Source organism: Neopelma chrysocephalum, unplaced genomic scaffold (genome assembly GCF_003984885.1).
Source record: "Neopelma chrysocephalum unplaced genomic scaffold, ASM398488v2 Primary Assembly neopelma1_253, whole genome shotgun sequence".
NCBI lineage: Eukaryota > Metazoa > Chordata > Aves > Passeriformes > Pipridae > Neopelma > Neopelma chrysocephalum.
In genome coordinates this window covers 1,836,519-1,855,785 of record NW_020897915.1, presented here as the reverse complement: position 1 = coordinate 1,855,785, position 19,267 = coordinate 1,836,519, and the positions used below count along the sequence as shown (strand labels likewise).

General features: G+C 50.9%; 1 protein-coding gene across 3 annotated transcripts in view; it reads right to left on the bottom strand.

The window, feature by feature from the left end:
- TXNDC16 (thioredoxin domain containing 16) overlaps positions 1 to 19,267 on the bottom strand; it is a 50,194-nt gene that overhangs the window by 18,464 nt on the left and 12,463 nt on the right. For 2 of the 3 annotated variants that reach the window (XM_027704066.1, XM_027704065.1), the window contains exons 3-14: positions 14,779 to 14,982; positions 13,730 to 13,812; positions 12,909 to 12,982; positions 12,075 to 12,149; positions 11,608 to 11,729; positions 11,047 to 11,137; positions 8,893 to 9,049; positions 7,611 to 7,777; positions 7,216 to 7,276; positions 5,546 to 5,702; positions 4,646 to 4,792; positions 4,104 to 4,163 (exon numbers count right to left, since the gene is read on the bottom strand). In XM_027704066.1, coding sequence (XP_027559867.1) covers positions 4,104 to 4,163; positions 4,646 to 4,792; positions 5,546 to 5,702; positions 7,216 to 7,276; positions 7,611 to 7,777; positions 8,893 to 9,049; positions 11,047 to 11,137; positions 11,608 to 11,729; positions 12,075 to 12,149; positions 12,909 to 12,982; positions 13,730 to 13,812; positions 14,779 to 14,947 — 1,363 coding nt within the window. In that variant the 5' untranslated portion in view covers positions 14,948 to 14,982. The remainder of the gene's footprint in view (positions 1 to 4,103; positions 4,164 to 4,645; positions 4,793 to 5,545; positions 5,703 to 7,215; positions 7,277 to 7,610; positions 7,778 to 8,892; positions 9,050 to 11,046; positions 11,138 to 11,607; positions 11,730 to 12,074; positions 12,150 to 12,908; positions 12,983 to 13,729; positions 13,813 to 14,778; positions 14,983 to 19,267) is intronic. The other variant, XM_027704067.1, reaches the window with a different exon arrangement.

Below are 19,267 nucleotides of genomic sequence, written 5' to 3'. Positions count from 1 at the left end.
GTACATGAAGTCCGCTCTGGAGGGGACAGTGAGATCAAGGACAAGCAACAAACCATCCCCAGGTGGGGAGGTTTGACCAAATATCAAAACAAGCTACTGAAAACCGAACAGAGCTGAGTGTTGCACAACCTCTTGTTGCCCAGAGACTGGACTCCCCATCCCTGGAAGTGTTTCAGGCCAGGTTGGATGGGGCTTGGAGCAACCTGGGATAGTGGAAAGCATTGTTCCCATGGCAGGTTGCAATGAGATGAGCTTTAAGGTCCCTTCCAACCCAAACTGTTCTGTGATTCCATGAATATTTTTGGCAGAGAAGCTGTGGAAGGGTTTTAATGGTGTGTCCAGCCCTGTAGTCACCGTTGGGTGGGAAGAAAGGTGAAAGAGGAACACAAAATCCCACTGTCCTGTGATTTTGGGTGCTGCTAAACCCAGCAACAGCAAGAACCTCTGTCCAAGGGGTCTTAGAAAACCAGGACAAGACAAATCATCAATGTTATAAGGAATGAGAGAAAACAAGAATCCCAGAAACTTCTAATCCTTTGGAAGGCAGGACTGGCATGGTGCTGGAGTGTGTCCAGAAAAGGGAATGGAGATGGGGAAGGGTCTGGAGCACCAGGAGCAGCTGAGGGAGCTGGGAGGGCTCAGCCTGGAGAAAAGGAGGCTCAGGGGGGACCTTCTGGCTCTGCAACCCCCTGACAGGAGGGGGGAGCTGGGGGGGAGTCGGGCTCTGCTCCCAGGGAACAAGGGACAGGATGACAGGAAACAGCTTCAGGCTGCACAAAGGGAAGTTTAGATCGGATATTTGGGGAAATTTCTTCCTCAAAAGGGTTGTCCAGCCCTGGCACAGCTGCCCAGGGCAGTGGTGGAGTCCCCAAATCCCTGGAGGGATTTCAAAGCCATGTAGAGGTGGCACTTTGGGACATGGGTCAGTGGTGGCCTTGGCAGTGCTGGGGGAATGGTTGGACTTGGTGATTTCAAGGTCTTTTCCAACCTAAACAATTCCATGGTTGTATTAAAAAACCAGCTCACCTGAAGAGCTGGTCCAAAGGCTATGAGATGAAAGAGAAATTATGTACTGAAGTGCCACATTTCAAGAGGAGGAATCCAACATGGAATGGGAAACAATTACCCAGAAAACATCACACAGTGGCCTCCTAAATCCTCACTTCAGACTTAGGCTCCACAGATACACATTGCTAAATCATGCAGGTGATTTTCATGCCTTTGAGCTACGACTTCACCCCGTGTCTCTGGAATTCATTGGTCAAGAAGACCTCACAAGCACAGAGGAGAGAAGCAGAACCATTTTTCACCACAATATGTTGCTCTTCTTAGATATGGGTTTCTTCTCTTCTTTGCAAAAAAAAGGCCAATGATACACCTAAGAAAGGCTCAGCACTGTCTCACCTTCACAGCCTCTTGGCTCAGGGGTCCTGCTTCCAAAAAATTCCCATCTTGCAACAGCAAACCAGAGCTGCAGGAGCCCCAGTTGCACTGGGAATGGCCCGTTCTTGCTCCAGATCAGAAAATGTGCTCAGCTCAGCTAAACTGAGGGAGAACAAAAGGGAGAACACTTTGGGGCTGTAAACTTCGCTTTGTGGTGATCTGCTGAACATCTGTTATGGGATGATTCACGGGGTCATTCCAGTGTCCAACCTCCTCCATTCCCGTGCCTTGGTCCCATATGGCCTGTTCTCAGTGCCACTTTGCACAAGGAACTGGGATCAAAAGCAGGACCTGGTTCTGCAACTCATAGCGTGCCTCAAGCTGGGGTGACTCATGCCTCAGACAGCTGGTCCTCCCAGCCCTTGGGAAGAAAGCTCCACCCTGGAGAGCAGGCAGGAATACCAGCACTCCTGGGGAGCTGCGAGACTGCCCCAAGCCATACCCTGTGTTTTATTCTCAGTCCTGCACAGCTCAAGGTCTTCTGCCTGATCCAGACTTCTGCCCTTGCATCCCAGCCATCTCTGAGAGCCCAGGGACCACCATCCTTTGAGGTCTTCCAGCTCCTCTGGGAGCTGGTCCTCACAGTTCCCTGGGGCTCCCTCAGCAGCAGAGACAAAGGATCTCCAGATCCACTAATGCAGCCACGCTCCATCCCCTCTGAGGTCGTGGCAGAGAAAGCAAACTGGAGTCATTCCATAGGTCACAATCTGGCCTGGGAGTGTTTGGTGGGACCTGACTGATCACAGAGGAAAGGCCCTGACCCCAACCATTTCATCTGTCTGTGGCTGAGATTGTTATCAAGTGACTCAACAAACCCCTGGTGAAATCCCGGCTGTGCAGAATCTGCCCAGGTTTGGCCACTGGCTCGGGATGAGGCCGGGTTTTATCCATGGACTCTCCATGTCACTCCTCTAGCTGGTCTGGCTGCTGGGGAGTCCAAAAGAAACCCCAAACCATCAACAACCACAATAGTTCTAACAACAACAACAGCCCCTCCTGACCCTTCCTGTTTATTCCCGGGATTTCAGTCCAGATCAAAGCTGCTGGTGACTTTCCCTCCATGCAAACTGTGGATGCAGAACTGCTTTCATCCAAACCACAGCACTGTCCACAGCATTCCCAGGAGGGTTTCTTGGAAGCCTATCCCTCTGCATCTGCTTCCCAGAAAATTGGCTGTGTCCTCTGCAGGCTCCATCCACGTCCCCACTGCTGAATCCTCTGCAGGACACAGTGTCCAGTCCCAGGGAAGTTCTATCACCAGGAAAAATGAGCCTTGATGGAGAAGAAAAACCAGGAGAAGGCACCAGGCACCTCCAGAGGTGCTGTGCTGCAGGTAGTTGGGAATGAAGCCACCTCAGTGTCTCCTGCAGCCCAGGGGAGAAAGAGGCACTCCTGGAAGAGATTCAGCTCAGGTAAGAACCCACTTCTCTCCACAAACCAGAGTGGGATGGGGTTGAGGGCCTGAATGAAGCTGAACTGGTGTTTACACTGCTCAGGAACTGCTCAGACCCTCTTGAAGGATCACTCCCTCCTGCCTTTATTCCCAGACTCCCTCACGTGCTGTCTTTAAGTGCTGCTGATTCTTCACCATCACGTGTTATTTATGGAGTTCTGTGGCCACCTGTGAGATTTCCCACATAATTAAATCAGTCTCCAGGCCCTGGAAGCACCATCAGTGTAAATCCTCCCTCTGACACCATCCTGCCCAGTGGATCTGGGCCTGCCCACACCTGTCTGTCCTGCTTTCCTCCAAAGTCAGGGCTAATTACAGCTCCTTTCCAGATCAAGTAATTCCAAGGACAGGAGAGCTGATGTGCCACCCAGCTGGGCAGATGTAGTGCATCTCCTTGGCCTGTGCAGACCAAGCCCTGAGGGGCTCAAATAGGATCCTATTTCCATACCACAGGCCACAATCCCTGCTGTTTGCTCCTCTTGGATCCAAAGCCCCCCCGTGTCACCCACTGGCACCGGTGCTGTGTCCTGAGCCTTCCCAAACTCTTCCTTGTGCAGTCACTGTGCCCACCAACATCACCAGAACAGGATCACAGAGTGGTTTGGGTTGGAAGGGGCATTAAAGACCATCTTGTTCCAGCCCTGCCACAGGCAGGGACACCTTCCACTACCCCAGGCTGCTCCAAGATCTGTCCAATCTGGCCTGGAACACTTCCAAGGATGGGGCATCTGGAATCATAGAATCATTAAGGTTGGAAAAGCCCTCTAAGATCATCGAGTCCAACCATTCTCCCAGCACTGCCAAGGCCACCACTGACCCATATCCCCAAGTGCCACATCCACATGGCTTTGAAATCCTTCCAGGGATGGGGACTCCATCACTGCCCTGGGCAGCTGTGTCAGGGCTGGACAACCCTCTCCATGAAAGAAATTTTCCCTAATATCCAGCCTAAACCTCCCCAGGCACAACTTGAGGCCATTTCCTCTCATCCTGTCACTTGTTCCCTGGGAGAAGAGACTCTGCCAAGATCCCTAAACAAGAAACGAAGGACTCTTCCTAAGCAACATGGATATGCCTTCCTTAAAAGTTTGAGGGGAAAAAAAATGAGTGTGTTCCAGGTCAGGTATCACCAATATCCTCCCAGCCTCCGGGTTCCTACTGCCAGGAGCAGGAGCAGTGTAAATCCCTCAGCCCCAGGACACTTTACCTTTCAGGTGATCGGCCACCTCGGAGTAAGAGCGCAGCACTGCCAGGGACACAGCTTCCCCTGGAACACAGGAGAGGGGAAACACACCCTGAGGGACAGGCAGGTGACACACAGCCCCTCCCTTGCTCTCTGACAATGTCATGTTACGAGTCTCTGCAGCCTGAGGTGCTTCAAGCTCTGACTTGAAATAATAAGGAAAATCGAACTTTATGCTTCTGGACTTCTCTTATTTTATGTTTCGGCTGTCTAGGCCATCCCATGAGCCCACAATACCATAATTTCCCCTCTTATCCTATATTTTTTCCTTATAAAATGAAGGTTAAAAACCTATGAACATGGATATCTCCTGTCCTGGAGGACATTATCACACATCATCAGCCAACGAAGAGAACTGATTTAATCTCACTGCTAACAGTGGCGGGAGACACACAGGGCAAGATGAGGCATTGCTTTACGGTTTAAACCTGTCTCCAGGATCCTGGAAAGCATGGAGAGCATCCCAAGGTTAGGGAAGGGTCAGCCAGGCCATGTTTCATACTCACAACTGGCATAAAACAGCACCACTGTCCGGGCAGCCTCCGAGAGGGAAGAGCGGAAGGTCTCCTCCGTCAGGACAAGGACCTGCTCCAGGGGCAGCTCTCGCTTCTTGTCCCTGGAAACTGCTTCCAACACCTGGTCATCCTGGATGTCTGCAAGAGACCCACAGGTGTGCACAGGGCAGGAGGAACTGCAGCCCCCCTGAGCCACCCCAGCAGCGGGTTTTTGTAAGGCAGAACCTCCCAGCAGAGACATGGGGGTAAGGAACTGCCTCGTGTGGGGAGAGGAGGGACAGACACACAGACAAACCCATCAAAATGCACATATCCCACCTCACACCACTTCTGCCCCTGGATTTGAACACTATTCTTTGAGCATGTTGGCTCCTCTGAGATCCTGCCCCAGTTTTTTTTTGGAAAACACACCCAATTCTGCACGGAGAACAAAAGCATTTTCTATTATGCTTTGCAGGGACCAGCGTTTTCTCCCTGGAGGGGGCAAGTCTGGAACTGCTCTTACAAAAACGTGTCTCTAACCCCTTCCAAAGGGACTGGTAACTCTGAGGCCCTTCAGATGCTTGTAGAGGACACTGTTTTGGGTGCACTTTAAACCCCTCACGTCTCTGACTCTGCTGCATCCCAGCACAAGCACCCGTGTCCCTCACTCAGCACTTCAGTGACTGTTCCTCTCATGGCTTCTGATTTTTCTCCCTGGTGTTTCCCCTAAAAATTATACTTGTCTGTCATATTCCAGTGATCTCAGAGAATGAGAGAGCCACTTTGTGGCCACCATGATGTGACTGTGATAGTTTGCAAGTGTTCTCTAATGCTTTAACATGTCTCTAGCAGATGCTGATTGCACATCCTGTCTGATGACAATCAGCTTTTCACTGCTTAATTGCACACCTTGATTGTTATTCTCTTTTTCATCCTCATCTTCCTCTTCCTCCTCCTCCTCCTCCTTCTCCTCATCCTCCTGGATTTGTTTGACCTTGTTCTTATCTTCCACCAGGGTTATAACTTCATCAGTGTCTTCCAAGACCAGGTATTGGACTGGCATTCCCTGTGGAAAACAGAATAAAACAGTGGGAGCAAACCATCACTTTCTGCCTATTCTGTCTGCAAATCAAACCCATGGGGCAACATCACCCAACTACTTATTTTTAGGATATGACAACAGATCCCTAAAGCTGCCAAAACAGGGGAACACCTGAGTTATGTTTCTTTAGCCCAATTTTACCTGTGCATGAGTTTTTCTCACTCCAGGTTGATGTCTCCTTGTGAGGAAGTAAATGTGGCTAAGTGGGATCCTGTGGTGAAAGTGAACACCAGCTCCACCTCCCAGCAACTTAACATAGATCCAACACTGCAGGAGAAATCCCAGTGGCCAAGCAGGGAAGGAGAGCATCAAAGTACAGGGTCCACTTGGATATCTCCTCATTAGGGGGGTCAGGCTGGGTCCAAGCAGCCCACCACAGCCTGGGAAACTGGCTTAAAATATCCTTTATCTCATGGAGCTCAGCCAGGAAGAGTGTTCCCAAGAGTACAGGGGCTGCCAACCCGTGGAAAGGAAAGAGCAAAATGTATTTCTCAGAAATGAGACCTTGTCGGCTTAAAACCAGTTCTGGCTCTGGCTCAGACAAAGGCACTGGAGAGAAAAGTGAAATTTTATCATGAACTGAGAGAAATGACAAACTGCTGGCACCTCCCCTGGGCTCTGAGAGGAGCAACACAACGTGCACATCCATCACTGGGGCATGGGAAGCCCTGGGGGGACGCTCAGGTCTGATCCTGCGTCCCTGCAATCCCAAGTGTGACAGTTCAGGTAATCCAGGCCAATGTGTGCTCCCTGGAATCTGTCAGCACCCAATTCCATCTTCCCTCACAAGCTGGGTCAGGCCCCTCCAGAGTTTAGCTCATCTTGATCAACCTCATTTAACTCACACCCTGCCCTTTTCTCAGATCACTGCCAGAGGCACTTGGTTACATCAGCACAGCACAGACCTTTGGTTGTTTGCTCTTAGTTTCACACTCATTCCCTCTCCCGTCTTTTGACACCTTTCCCAAAGGGATAAGGACCTTCAGAAGCCCAAATCTTTGGGGAATTTGCACTGGGATATAGTTCACAACCTTGTGTTGCCTTAAGGTGTAAGGGAGATGTCACCCTATGTTTTGAACCCAAAATAAACTCAGTATTTTATCTTTTCCACCAGGCACAATCGCTGTGCAGCACCCAACCTGGGCAATTCCAAATCACAGAATCATCATGGAATGGTTTGGGTTGGAAGGGACCTTAAAGATCATCCATTTCCAGGGGCAGGGACACCTTCCACTAGCCCAGGTTGCTCCAAGCCCCATCCAACTTGGCCTAGAACACTCCCGGGGATGGGACATCCACAGTTTTTTTGGACAACCTGTTGCACACACACGTGCATCTTGTGAAAGACTCCTTCCCTCGAGCTTCAGGGAATGCTGTCAAATAACAACAGAGCCAAGCAACACCCCAACACCTCTCCAGAGCACTGTGCCCAGGCAGGGAAATAAGAGTTGTACAGCGAAGAAATCCAGTGTCCAACCTCATCCGGTGTCTTCAGAGCGACGTTGGACCGGTGCAGAACGTTCAAATCCACGAGGTCCCTTCCAAAATACACAGTGGACATTAGATGGGGCAACATGTAAGGTCATCTCTCCTCTTTCTGCCCTTAATTGGAGGGTAAAATACAACCTTCCACCAGTGCTAAGTTTCCTTTCCAAAATCTCTCTCAGTCTGACTGTTTTCCCACTTCTAAGCCAGCAACACTTCCAAACTAATCTGATTCTGGACAAGTCCTTAAATGTGACATTCTCAGGATATAGCCTGGTTTTACTGCCTCCCATCCAAATTTAAGCCCACCGACTGACATCCTGGAGTAACCAAACTTGGAGACACCACAAAAATCAAGGAGAGTCCCAAAACACCTGAGAGAAATACCTGGACAAAAGGGCAACTCCTGCTTTGCCCAAGAGCTGCCAGGCCACAAACTCTGCTGTCCTCCTGTCGGCCTCGTAGGTCTCCCTCTGGCTCAGGATGAACACCAGGGGTAGCCCGAGCTGTAAGTGGACAGTGGAGACCTTCTCTGGGTCCTCAGCAACCTCTGTCTGGAGAACAGACATGGTCATATTGCAGCACAGCTCCACAATTTTTAGGTACTTCAGCTCTTCTCCTGCACGGCCCAAGCAACCAAGTGTTCCCCGGCCCCAGGAATGAGGAGATCCTCAAGAAAAAGCTTCCAACCCCAATTCCAAAACATCCATCGAAGCAGAACCCACACAACCCCAGTTAAGCTGTTCCAACACGTCATGACTTTCCCTGGTAAAAACCTGGGCCTTATTTTGCATGTTGTTTTTTTATGGCTCAGCAACTCCAGATGTCAAATCCCCACTCACTTTTATTCACCTGGCATCCATTCCCCCGGGGCAGTTGGAAAATCCCAGCCACAACATGCAACAGCTGGAATCCTCTCCCTTCCTGCCTTGGACAAGCTGCTTCATGACAGCATGGAGCTGCTTGATGGCTCCATGGGCCTAATCCAGGAGACTGGCTGAAGGAGGCACTTCCCAGCTCATCAGCTCATCCTCTTGGATGGGCGGAGATGACCAGTGGGAACAGGAGGCTGATAAAGTTTCTCCTGCCCCATAGAAGGAGGAAATAGGAGGGAACCTCCCATTCCTTGTGCTCACCAAGGACTGATATCAAATTCCACAGGGTGCTGAGCTTCCCATGGGAAGCAGCTGAGGACACTGGGTCTTTCTAGTTTGGGAAAAGAAGGCTGAGGGATGTCCCCGTTGCTCTCCACAGCTTCCTGAGGGGATGTTGAGGGGGAAACGCTGATCTCTTCAGCACATCCAGGGATAGAACATGTGGAAATGGTTCACAGCTGCATCAGGGGAGGTTTAGACAGGACAATAGGAAGCATTTCTTTACCAAGAGCATCATCAAACACTGGGACAAGCTTCATATTGAGGTGGTCATTTGGAAAATGCCACCAGTAATTTACTTTAACTTTTGGCCAGCCCTGAATTGCTCAGGCAGTTGGACCAGATGCTGCCTGTTACTTGCTTGGACCCAACCTGGGAGCTTTGCCATTAACTTTTTGGGGAAAAAAATGGATTCTCACGCTCACCTTTGCCCCCTGCTCTCACCCCCCTCACTCTCTCACCCACCCCAGCTGCCCTCACACCCCCAGCCAGGCGGCTCCTCGTTCCCATCGTACCACCAAGGGAGCCCCCATGAGCTTGAGGTGCCTGTGGATGTTGAGCAGGGTCAGGGGCTGTGCCAGGGCTGTTCTCCTGCAGGGCTGTGCCGGGTCCGTGGCCCTCTGGCAGTGGCAGAACAGCAGCCAGGCAGAGGATACGTCGGGGTCATCATTGCTGTGAGGGAGAAACAAAACCCTGAGCAGGGTTGGAAAATGCCCTGACAGAAGGACCAGGTTTGCTGACATGTTTTACAGGGCAGATGAGCCTCAAGTTCAGGGTTTGACAGGGTCGTGGAACAGGCTGAGAGAGCGGGGGATGTTCAGCCTGGAGAAGAGGAGCCTCCTTAGAGCCCCTTCCAGTGCCTAAAGGGGCTACAAGAGAGCTGGAGAGGGATGTTGGACAAGGGCATGGAGTGATAGCACAAGGGGTAATGGCCCTAAATTGAAGGAGGGCAAGGTTAGATGGGATATTGGGAAGGAATTCTTGGCTCTGAGGGTGGTGAGGCCCTGGTACAGGGTGCCCAGAGAAGCTGTGGTTGCTCCTGGATCCCTGGAAGTGTCCAAGACCAGGTTGGATGGGGCTTGGAGCAACCTGGGTTAGTGGAAGGTGTCCCTGCCCATGGCAGGGGGGTGGAAAGAGATGTCCTTTAAGGTCCCTTCCAACCCAAACCATTCTGTGATTCTATGATTCTATGACCTCCTCAAGAGTCTTCCTATTGACAGGTACAGCCATGTCCAGGTGCCTTTTGGAACTGTGCTGACCCTCACTCACCAAGTGCTCCCAAATGATCCCAATCCCAAAATAATTGACCCAGCTTGAGAAGGACACAAATAAAGCTTTTCTCAGTGGGACCAGCCTTGCCAGTGCAGTGGAGACCCTTGGCAGGAGGAGAAGAGCTGAAATCTATAGCTTTGCTCACATTTTTCACCAAACTGGTGACATCTTACAGGCTGTACAAAGAATATTCCCACCTTTTGAACAGCACTGTTTCGGGCTGTGCCAAAGGAAGCAGTGAGATGGAATTCCCTGGATGGCTCCCTGCTTAGTTGTTCCTGCTCTGACACCATCACTAGTGTTGGCTGTTGGGTCAACTTCGGGAAGTCAGGTGTCTTTTCCTATGCAAACATTCCCCACCCCTAAAACAGGGATCACCGTGTTTGTAAAGGGATGTAATATCTGGAAGATCTTAAGGGATTTAACATATGGAAGAGCAGAGGGCAGTATTAAGCCCCCAGATCCTGCTGCCCTGACTGCTGAAAGCTGTTCCTGTTGGCAAAGCTCCCACCATTCCAGCAGCTCAGGATGTGGCCGCTGGTGCCCTCGCTGCTTTGAGAATTAAGCCGATTCCTGTCAAATGACAACCGTGCCATCTAGTGGCAGCCACAGCACCCTGTCCCTAATATCCTGCAAATAATGGATATTATTTGGCACCTCGGTGGATGGCACTTCGGGAAGGACCACTCTGGTGCCTGCCCTGGTGCCACCTGTGACAAAATCCCAGGTAAATCGATGTAGAATTATTAAACTTGGAAAAGCCCTCCAAGACCATCGAGTTCAACCATTCCCCCAGCATTGCCAAGGCCACCACTGACCCATGGCCACGAGTGCCACATCCACAAAGCTTTTAAATCCTTCCAGGGATGGGGACTCCCCCACTGCCCTGGGCAGCCGGTGCCAGGGCTGGACAACCCTTTCCATGAAGGAATTTTTCCCTAATATCCAACCTAAACCTTCCCTGGTACAAATTGAGGCCATTTCATGTCATCCTGTCCCCTGTTCCCTGGGGGCAGAGCCTGACCCCCTCCCAGGCTTCCCCCTCCTGTCAGGGAGTTGCAGAGCCAGAAGGTCCCCCCTGAGCCTCCTTTTCTCCAGGCTGAGCCCCCTCAGCCACTCCTGGTGCTCCAGACCCTTTCCCAGCTCCATTCCCTTCTCTGGACACACTCCAGCCCCTCAGTGTCTTTTTTGTCATGAGGGACCCAAACCAGCATGGCTACTCCCAGGCCAGGAACACCAGCAGCAGCTGCTTTTGGAAAACCAAAAACAGATCTGACTGTCCACCCTTGGCATCCTAATGCCACCCCAGAGTTGACCTGGGAATCTGAGAAGCCAGGAGTGAGGCAAACCTTTGCAGGGAAGCAGCTCTCCATGGTGGGGGGTGTGTTTGGACATACCCAGTGGCTTTCAGCAGCGCTGCCTCCGTGGTCAGAACAAACTGGTGGATGGACCCGTAGACAAAAGCCGCCTCCATCACAGCTCTGTGCTCTGGAAAGGGAAAGGCAAGATGAGCTCATTTCTGCTCCCTCCAGATCTCCTGGTTCATCCTTCCCGGGTGTAAATATTGATTCCCAGGCATTTAGAAGCTCTCTGTACAAAGCCACAGCTGTCTGAAGACACACTGTGAAGGGAAGGGAGCAATCCCATTCCTGATCCCCAGCAGAAGCACAGGTGGTGTTTGTGAATCCATTCCACTGCTGAACCAGAGAGCTGCATTTATTTATTTTGAAGACAGCAACTTGCTTTCTCTCTCCAAGACTCTGAAAGTTTATGCTCCCAGCAAAACCCTTCTGGTGCAACTCATCCCTTTGGAAACACAGCAAGACGTGTGGAAGTGGAGAACTTGTGACTTTCAGGTTTCCATTTGCAGCATTTTGGGTCAGAAACTCAGCCCCTGTGCACCTCAGTCAAAAAAGGCTCTGGGAGGAGAGCAAAGATGGAATGCTGAGTGTCAATACCTGCTGTCCCAGTAGCTGGTACGTAGGCAAAGACCATGTTTGACTTCCCCTTCAACGCATTCTCAATGTTCTGAAGGTCTGCCAGCGTTTCAACGTATTTGACTTCATTAAAGAGCAGGGCACTGAGGAGGCAGAAGAGAAAAAATCTCATTAACAACTGTTTGAAGAGTAGATTTGCAGCCACAGAACTGTGATGGGAAAAAAAAAAGGTAAAATTCCAGTTTCTTGCTGGTAGATTGAAGATTCACAGCCAAACAGGGCTGCCCAGACGTGTGCTGGTGATTCATGTGAAGGAGGAAGATTTAACAGGGTCAAACCACATCAAAGAGAGAAGCAAAGCCAAACCTTCTGCTTGGCTGAGAGCAGCCTCTGGAATACTCGGGGTTGGCATGTAGGCAAAATGTCCTCTCAGCAAGTGGGAATGGGAAGCGAAGGATTTCACAGGGATGGATGTGGTCTGTACTTACAACAGAACGTTGGCAACGATGGAGTTCACATCAAACAGGGCGTCGGTGGGGAACTCTCGGATCAGGATGTTTCCTCTGGGGAGGCAAGAAAGAACCACCACAGGAACAGTGAGAGGTTCATTCCACTTGGCATAAGGGAGCCTGGGAATTCTCTGAAGCCAAGACAGGCACAGAAGGATAGGGAGGACGATGGAGAAATGACAAAACATGGCTCAAGATGCCTTTGGCCCGAGCTGGGAATCGTTCAAGCCCACATTGAGCAGGATTCTGCTGCACTCAGGGACATGGGTCAGTGGTGGGCTTGGAGTGCTGGGGGAATGGTTGGACTTGATGGTCTTAAAGGTCTTTTGCAACCTAAATGATTCTGTGATTCTAAGTATAACAGTCAGTGAGAACCGAGTCAATACAGGAGCCTCCAGAGACCCAGAGCTAAACCTTCCCACTCAGGGCAGAGGAGTCACCCACACCAACAGGAAGAGCACCAAGGAATGCTTCCTTCCAGGACTAGACCCAAAACCTCGTGGTCTGAGTGTTACTCTGGAGGACTTGCTGGTGGGAGGCCACAGGGACAGGAGAACACTGATGGAGGACCTCTCCCGTGGCTTCATCCCTCTGCTGCTCCAAGGAACATGGGCAGGATGGGAGGTTTCACACTGAGGACAAAGCATCTGCTTTGCCTGTGTTGGACCTTTTGGGGACACTTTTTGCTAAACTCTGTAGGTCACTGCTGTGCTCATGGCCCCTCTCTCCCTCCACAGACATCTCTGACAGTGTTTCCTTCCAACATTTGCACTGGAAAGGAATCCCAGTGCAGCGCCCAGAAATCCCCCTCACCTGAACAGGTAGGCTTTCCTTAAGGCATTTTCTTTTCCACAGTATCTTGAGACATCCTCTTTGGGACAATTAACCTAGACAGCAAAGGCATGTCATTGGACATTCAGCCCCACAAATGACTACACACATAGAGCACTACAGCTGTCTTCAATTCAAGAGTGCAAACACAGCCTTTCCAAGACTGCTAGGAGAGAAAATTCAATAAAATGGAGTACAGAGATGGAGACTGGAGTTTGTACTTCAGTTCTCCAGCTCAGCCTGCTAATTTGGGTCAGATGGGATCAAGAGATCCCATGATCTGCCCAGAATATTCAGGTGACAGATTACTGCTTGCTTATTAAACTTGGCCTGTAGCTGTAAATGAAATATATATATATATAAAAATATACATATATATATGTAAGCACGTCTTATAGTCTAAATATACTTACCTGAAATTTTAATTTCCTCATCTAAATCTGCATAAAGGTTCAGATAAAAACCCTTTCATATGAAATATTTATTGCACCAAGTTGAAAAGAAGTGAACCAACCCCATCCATCATGGAAATCAGAACAGGTTCCCTAGAGAAGCTGCCCCTGGATCCCTGGAAGTGTTCAAGACCAGGTTGGACAGGGCTTGGAGCAACCTGGGCTAGTGGAAGGTGTCCCTGCCCATGGCAGGAGGATGGAGGAAGATGGTCTTTAAGGTCCCTCCCAACCAAAACTGTTCTGTGATTCCATGATCCTACAAAAAATGTGTGTTCACCCCTTCCCTACCCATCTCCTCTCAGATCCTCCTCCCTCCATCCTGCCCAGCAGTTTCCCTCTGTGCCCCTTTACCTTCACCACAGAAATGCCATAGTCCTGGAGGGCCTCGGCCGAGCTCTCGATCTGCTCCAGGAAGGGCTGGGAACCAGGAGAGACTGAAACACAAAAACCCCTCTGCAAGTTCTCAGGGTCAGGAGCATCCTCCGGCCACACACTGAGACCTGGGAGCTGTGCTGGTGCCTCATCCCACACCAGTGTCTTTGGGAATCACACCCGGGGATCACGAAATGGCAGAACAACAAAACAAGGCCAAGGATCTCCTCCTAATCCATGGCAGTCCTTAGTTCTCCTGCATGTAAGGGATCACCCTTTCCCTGGCAGGTACCATGGATGAGAAACTCAGTCCCTTTGAGGGGAGAGTTCCTTAGGAGACTGGATTTCTATACCATGGTACATGAATTAAGAGGTTTGCAGGGGTGTTCCTGGGGACACAGCCAGGAAAGAACCCATCCCAAGAGGTCTCTGTCTGCCTGAGCACTTGGAGATGCACAAACACTGAGCTCAACCAGCTCCCTTTGGGGTTAAAAATCTCAAGAATTGCCTCTTCATTGAGGAGGACAAGATGATTGGAGGGATGGAGCACCTCTCCCTGAGGAAAGGCCCAGAGAATTGGGATTGTTCAGCCTGGAAAAGAGAAGGCTCTGGGGTGACCTAAAAGGGGCCTTCCAGTACCTGAAGGAGACAGAAGAAAGGTGGAGAAAGACTATTTACAAGGGCCTGGAGTGACAGGACAGGGGGGAACGGATTCCAACTGCCAGAGGGCAGGGTTAGATGGGATATTGGGAAGGAAATTCTTCCCTGTGAGGGGGGGATGCCCTGGCACAGGTTGCCCAGAGAAGCTGTGGCTGCCCCATCCCTGGAAGTGTCCAAGGCCAGGTTGGACGGGGCTTGGAGCAACCTGGGATAGCGGAAGGTGTCCCTGCCCATGGCAGGGGTTGGAACCGGATGAGCTTTAGGGCCCCTTCCAACCCAAATCATTCCACGATTCTGGGATTGTTCCACTTTCACCCAAGCCTTTCTGAGCACCAGGCTGATGTCAGTGCCCACCATTAAACACTCACCATGAGGGGTGAAAAAAGCCAGGGATGCTCGTCCGGCTTCCAAGCCACTGAAGTAGCGCTGGGGGTTCGGCTCCTGCCGCAGCCCCGCGATTCCCGGCCTTGGGATGGAGGAAGCACAGAAGAGCAGGAAAACAAAGGAAGAAACCCATCTATCCCCTTGGGCTGACATGGCTGTTGTCAGCTACAGGCACGGGAGAGTCACAACTGGGGAAAACATAAAAAAAATATATATATTATACTTACACACACACAAACACGTATGTGAGTGTTTGTTCAGGCAGGTGCAGCACAACCACAATTTCCAATTGTGGAAATTATTTATGTGACACAAACATCTCGGGGACAACATGAATTAGTCACTCCAACATCACTCAGACAACTGCAAGGCCATTCTCTTACTGCCAAGTGGTACCTTCAAGCACACAGATCCTCAGTGCTGTTCCTTTAAGGCTGAGTTTTGCCCCTCCTTTTTATTTCTTTCGAGTCAAACAGAAATTAAATGTACAGGCAGAAAGCAGTGACAGTGTCACGCACAAACCCCCACCCAAACTGCTTCAATTCTTGCTAAAGAGCTTTGAGGATGCCAACAGCATTTGTGTGCCACTGAAACGTGTTTGCAGAGGGATGGGGCACGTTGAGGTTGACAAAAATCAAATGGTCAGTTGAGATTCAAGTATCAGACCTTCTGTTTCTGTGCAAAATACAAATGTGCACATTCTGACCCCTGTTTATGGTCAGAATTTTGCAGGTATATTTATAAAGACTGTAGCTGAAGTCCTTAAAATGAGGATGCAGTGCTGGTGCTTCAAGAACACATGCTCTGGTTTATTTTTTATAGAATAACTGATTTCTCTCTTGTATTTATAAGGATTTACGTAACTTAAATGGATGCTATTTTTATAAGTACTGCTGTTTTCTTCTTTACTCTGTGTGCAGAAGTCCTGATACAATTTAACCTCTCTAGGATTAACAAAAGCAGCAGATTACCCTTGACCTAATCTACGTGTAACAATAAATCAGACAAGAATTCTGCAATATCTTTTCTGCTCCTGGCTGCTGGTTTTGCCACTTCCTGGTGGCCACTTTCACTTTCAGGGAGAATCACAGAACATTAAGGCTTGGAAGGGACCTTAAAGATCATCCATCCCAAACCCCAGCGTCTGTATTAGGTGTGAATTTTCCTGAACAAACTGATTTTGGTGGAAGGTGTCCCTGCCCATGGCAGGGGGGTGGAACAAAGTGGTCTTTAAGGTCCCTCCCGACCGAAACCAATCTGGGATTCTGTGATTCCACACCAAATAACGTGAGGAGGTTAAAGAGCCCTAAGGATGGAAAAACATCTTCTTCCCACTCCAATCCCCCGTTTAACACCAGGTTCCTGTTCCTCAGGTGTTCTTCTTTGGTGCTGGAATGTGGCTGGTCCCTGGTCAGCAAAGGGACAAAGCTGGAACTGAGGGTGTGTTGCTTTGCACCACGAGCTGCAGCTGCTTCCCCCAACAAACACCTCTGTGTCCATGGACTGCCATTCCCTCCAACACCCTGCCAGATGCTGCCAGCTTCCTGTGGCTGCTCTGGGATGAACCCAAGCTCACAAACCACCAGGGAAAGAGCCTCTGCTGTGCTCTGAGAGCGAGGATTTAGTGACAGCCAGGCACGCTCAGCCTCGCAGGCTCCTTCTCCCAGAGGTGGGGTGTTGGGATCCAGGCCTGAAGGCACAACGGAACAAAGACAGAGCTGGAAAGACATCAATTTTTTTCTTTTCATCTCAAAATCTCCAGTTCCCTCCTTTCCAGCTTTGGGCAGCGTCAGGCATTCCTGGTCCTGTGCCCTCCCATCTGTTCCCCTGGCTTACAGAGGGGACAAGGGGGGGGTGTTTATGAAATGACAAACTTGGCTACAACAGGATGGAAAAATAAACACAATCCTGGCGTGTGGGAACGAGCCCAGGTCAAATGGGAGAGCTTACTGTCAAGGAAGCAAGAGCAGCAGCCTCCAAGGACTCAAAGATGTCACGGCATTACACCTCAAGGAGGGTGACAGCAGCTTAAAACACAACTCCAGCCTCCGGGGAGACCTGAGAGCCCCTTCCAGTGCCTAAAGGGGCTCCAAGAGAGCCAGAGAGGGACTTGGGACAAGGGCCTGGAGGGACAGGGAAAGGGGGAATGGCTTCCCACTGCCAGAGGGCAGGGTTTGATTGGATACTGGGAAGGAATTCTTGGCTGTGAGGGTGGTGAGGTCCTGGTACAGGTTGCCCAGAGAAGCTGTGGCTGCCCCTGGATCCCTGGAAGTGTTCAAGGCCAGGTTGGACAGGGCTTGGAGCAACCTGGGCTGGTGGAAGGTGTCCCTGCCCATGGCAGGGGGCTGGAACAAGATGAGCTTTAAGGTCACTTCCAACACAAACTATTCTGGGATTCCTGGGAAAATGTGTGCTCAGCCCTTCCTTATCCATGTCCTCTCACCTCCTCATTTCTCCATCCTGCCCTGCAGGTCCCCTCTGTTCCCCATCAATCCAGACCTGAATATTCAGCTTTGAAGCCATTTCCTCTGTCACCCCTTTTCCATCAACAGAAAATTAACACCATAGGGCTGAAAACAGAACACTGACACTTGCAGGATTGCCAGAGATGTGTGAAAATACCACGGATGTGTGAACCAGCTCTGTGTCACTGCTGGGAAACCTTAAGCCCATGGACCAGGGGCAGCACAGCACAGATGGAATGCAAGGCCTGGTTCATGTTTCCGCTGTCGTCATTCCAAGACAGAGCCAGGCAAGTTGGTCAAGGTCACTGTAGGTGACTTAAACTGAAAGCAAATACACCAGAGACATCCAGCACAAACTCTTGTGTGGGCACAAATTGCTTGTGCCACATCAGTTGCTTGGGAATCCTGCAGCGGGAAACCATGGACTGTGATCCCTGAAAAACCTCTGTGATCCCACCTGCTTTCCCTGACACTTTCAGCACACAGACACCAGCTGCCAGTATTTATTACTGAGGCAGCTGAGGGTGATGTGGGGTGGGTTTTGAGCCTCACACGACAAGGAAGAACCACTGTTCTACTGGAATCATGGATTGCAAGGCCAGTTGGGTACCATTCCATCATCCACGGGCTTCCCTGAACTCAGGAGAAACACCACCAGCCTGGACTTTACTGCCAGTGATATAAAATCTACACTTCATGTCCTGTCCAAATACCAGCACAGAACTACAGAACAGTTTGGGTTGGAAGGGACCTCAAAGATCATCTTACTCCAATGGGCAGGGACACCTTCCACCACACCAGGTTGCTCCAAGCCCCATCCAACCTGGCCTGGAACACTCCCAGGGATCCAGGGGCAGCCACAGCTTCTCTGGGCAACCTGTCCCAGTGTCTCACCATAAATATTTTACACTGCTGCTTCCCCTTTTTATCCCATGGCAGCAGCGTCTCCCAGCCTGCAGAGCCCTCAGCTGGCAAGTTTTACCTCCCCCCCCAGGTAAATGCTCCTAAACCAGGAGCATTTAGGATGCTCCTGAATGGAGTCACTTGAAGCTCCCCTGTGATGATCGACCCAGACCAGGCCTCTCGTTGCAGCAGCACATTCCCCCCACTCCCAGCTGGCACAGGTTTTGGGCAGGATTCTCATCTGCCTTCCATGTCCTTCTGGCAGCACTTAACCAGTGTGCTGCCCTCCCAGATCTCCTGGCAGGGAGCACACAAAACAGGCCCCAAATCCACGTGGAGCTGACTCAATCCCTTCACTACAGCAGGCTGGACAGGCTGAAGCCCTCTCTCCAGCACAGCTGCACGTCCCAGCTCCAATATCCCTCCTGCAGCTGCTGCTGCACAAGGCAAGGGAGAGCAGAACACCAACGGGGCACACAGGTTTCCTTCAGGCGATCCAGAACAATCCTGGAATCATTAAGGTTGGAAAAGCCCTCCAAGATCATAGAGTCCAACTCTTCTCCCAGCACTGCCAAGGCCACCACTGACCCATGCCCCAAAGTGCCACATCCACAGGGCTCTGAAATCCCTCCAGGGATGGGGACTCCACCACTGCTCTGGGCAGCTGTGCCAGGGCTGGACAACCCTTTCCATGAACAATTTTCCCTCATAGCCAACCTAAACCTCCCCTGTCCTGGTCCTTGTTCCCTGGCAGCAGAGCCCAACCCCCTCCCCCCCGGGCTCCACCCTCCTGTCAGGGAGTTGCAGAGCCAGAAGGTCCCCCCTGAGCCTCCTTTGCTCCAGGCTGAGCCCCCACAGCTCCCTCAGAAAACTCACTCCTCAGAAAAGCTCCCTGAAAACATCTCTCTTCCAGCCTTCTGCTCTGCAGATCCATGTGGATCCCTCCAGCCACACCTCACCAGCCACTGAGCCTTTCCCAAGTGCATCCAGATTGCTCCCAGCCAGCTGGTCAGGAGAAGGAAGCTGTCCCAACACCTCTACTGCCCACAAACCTCTTCTCTCCTGAAGAAATGAGAAATGGGCTCCCTGGGGACAAAGCCCATCC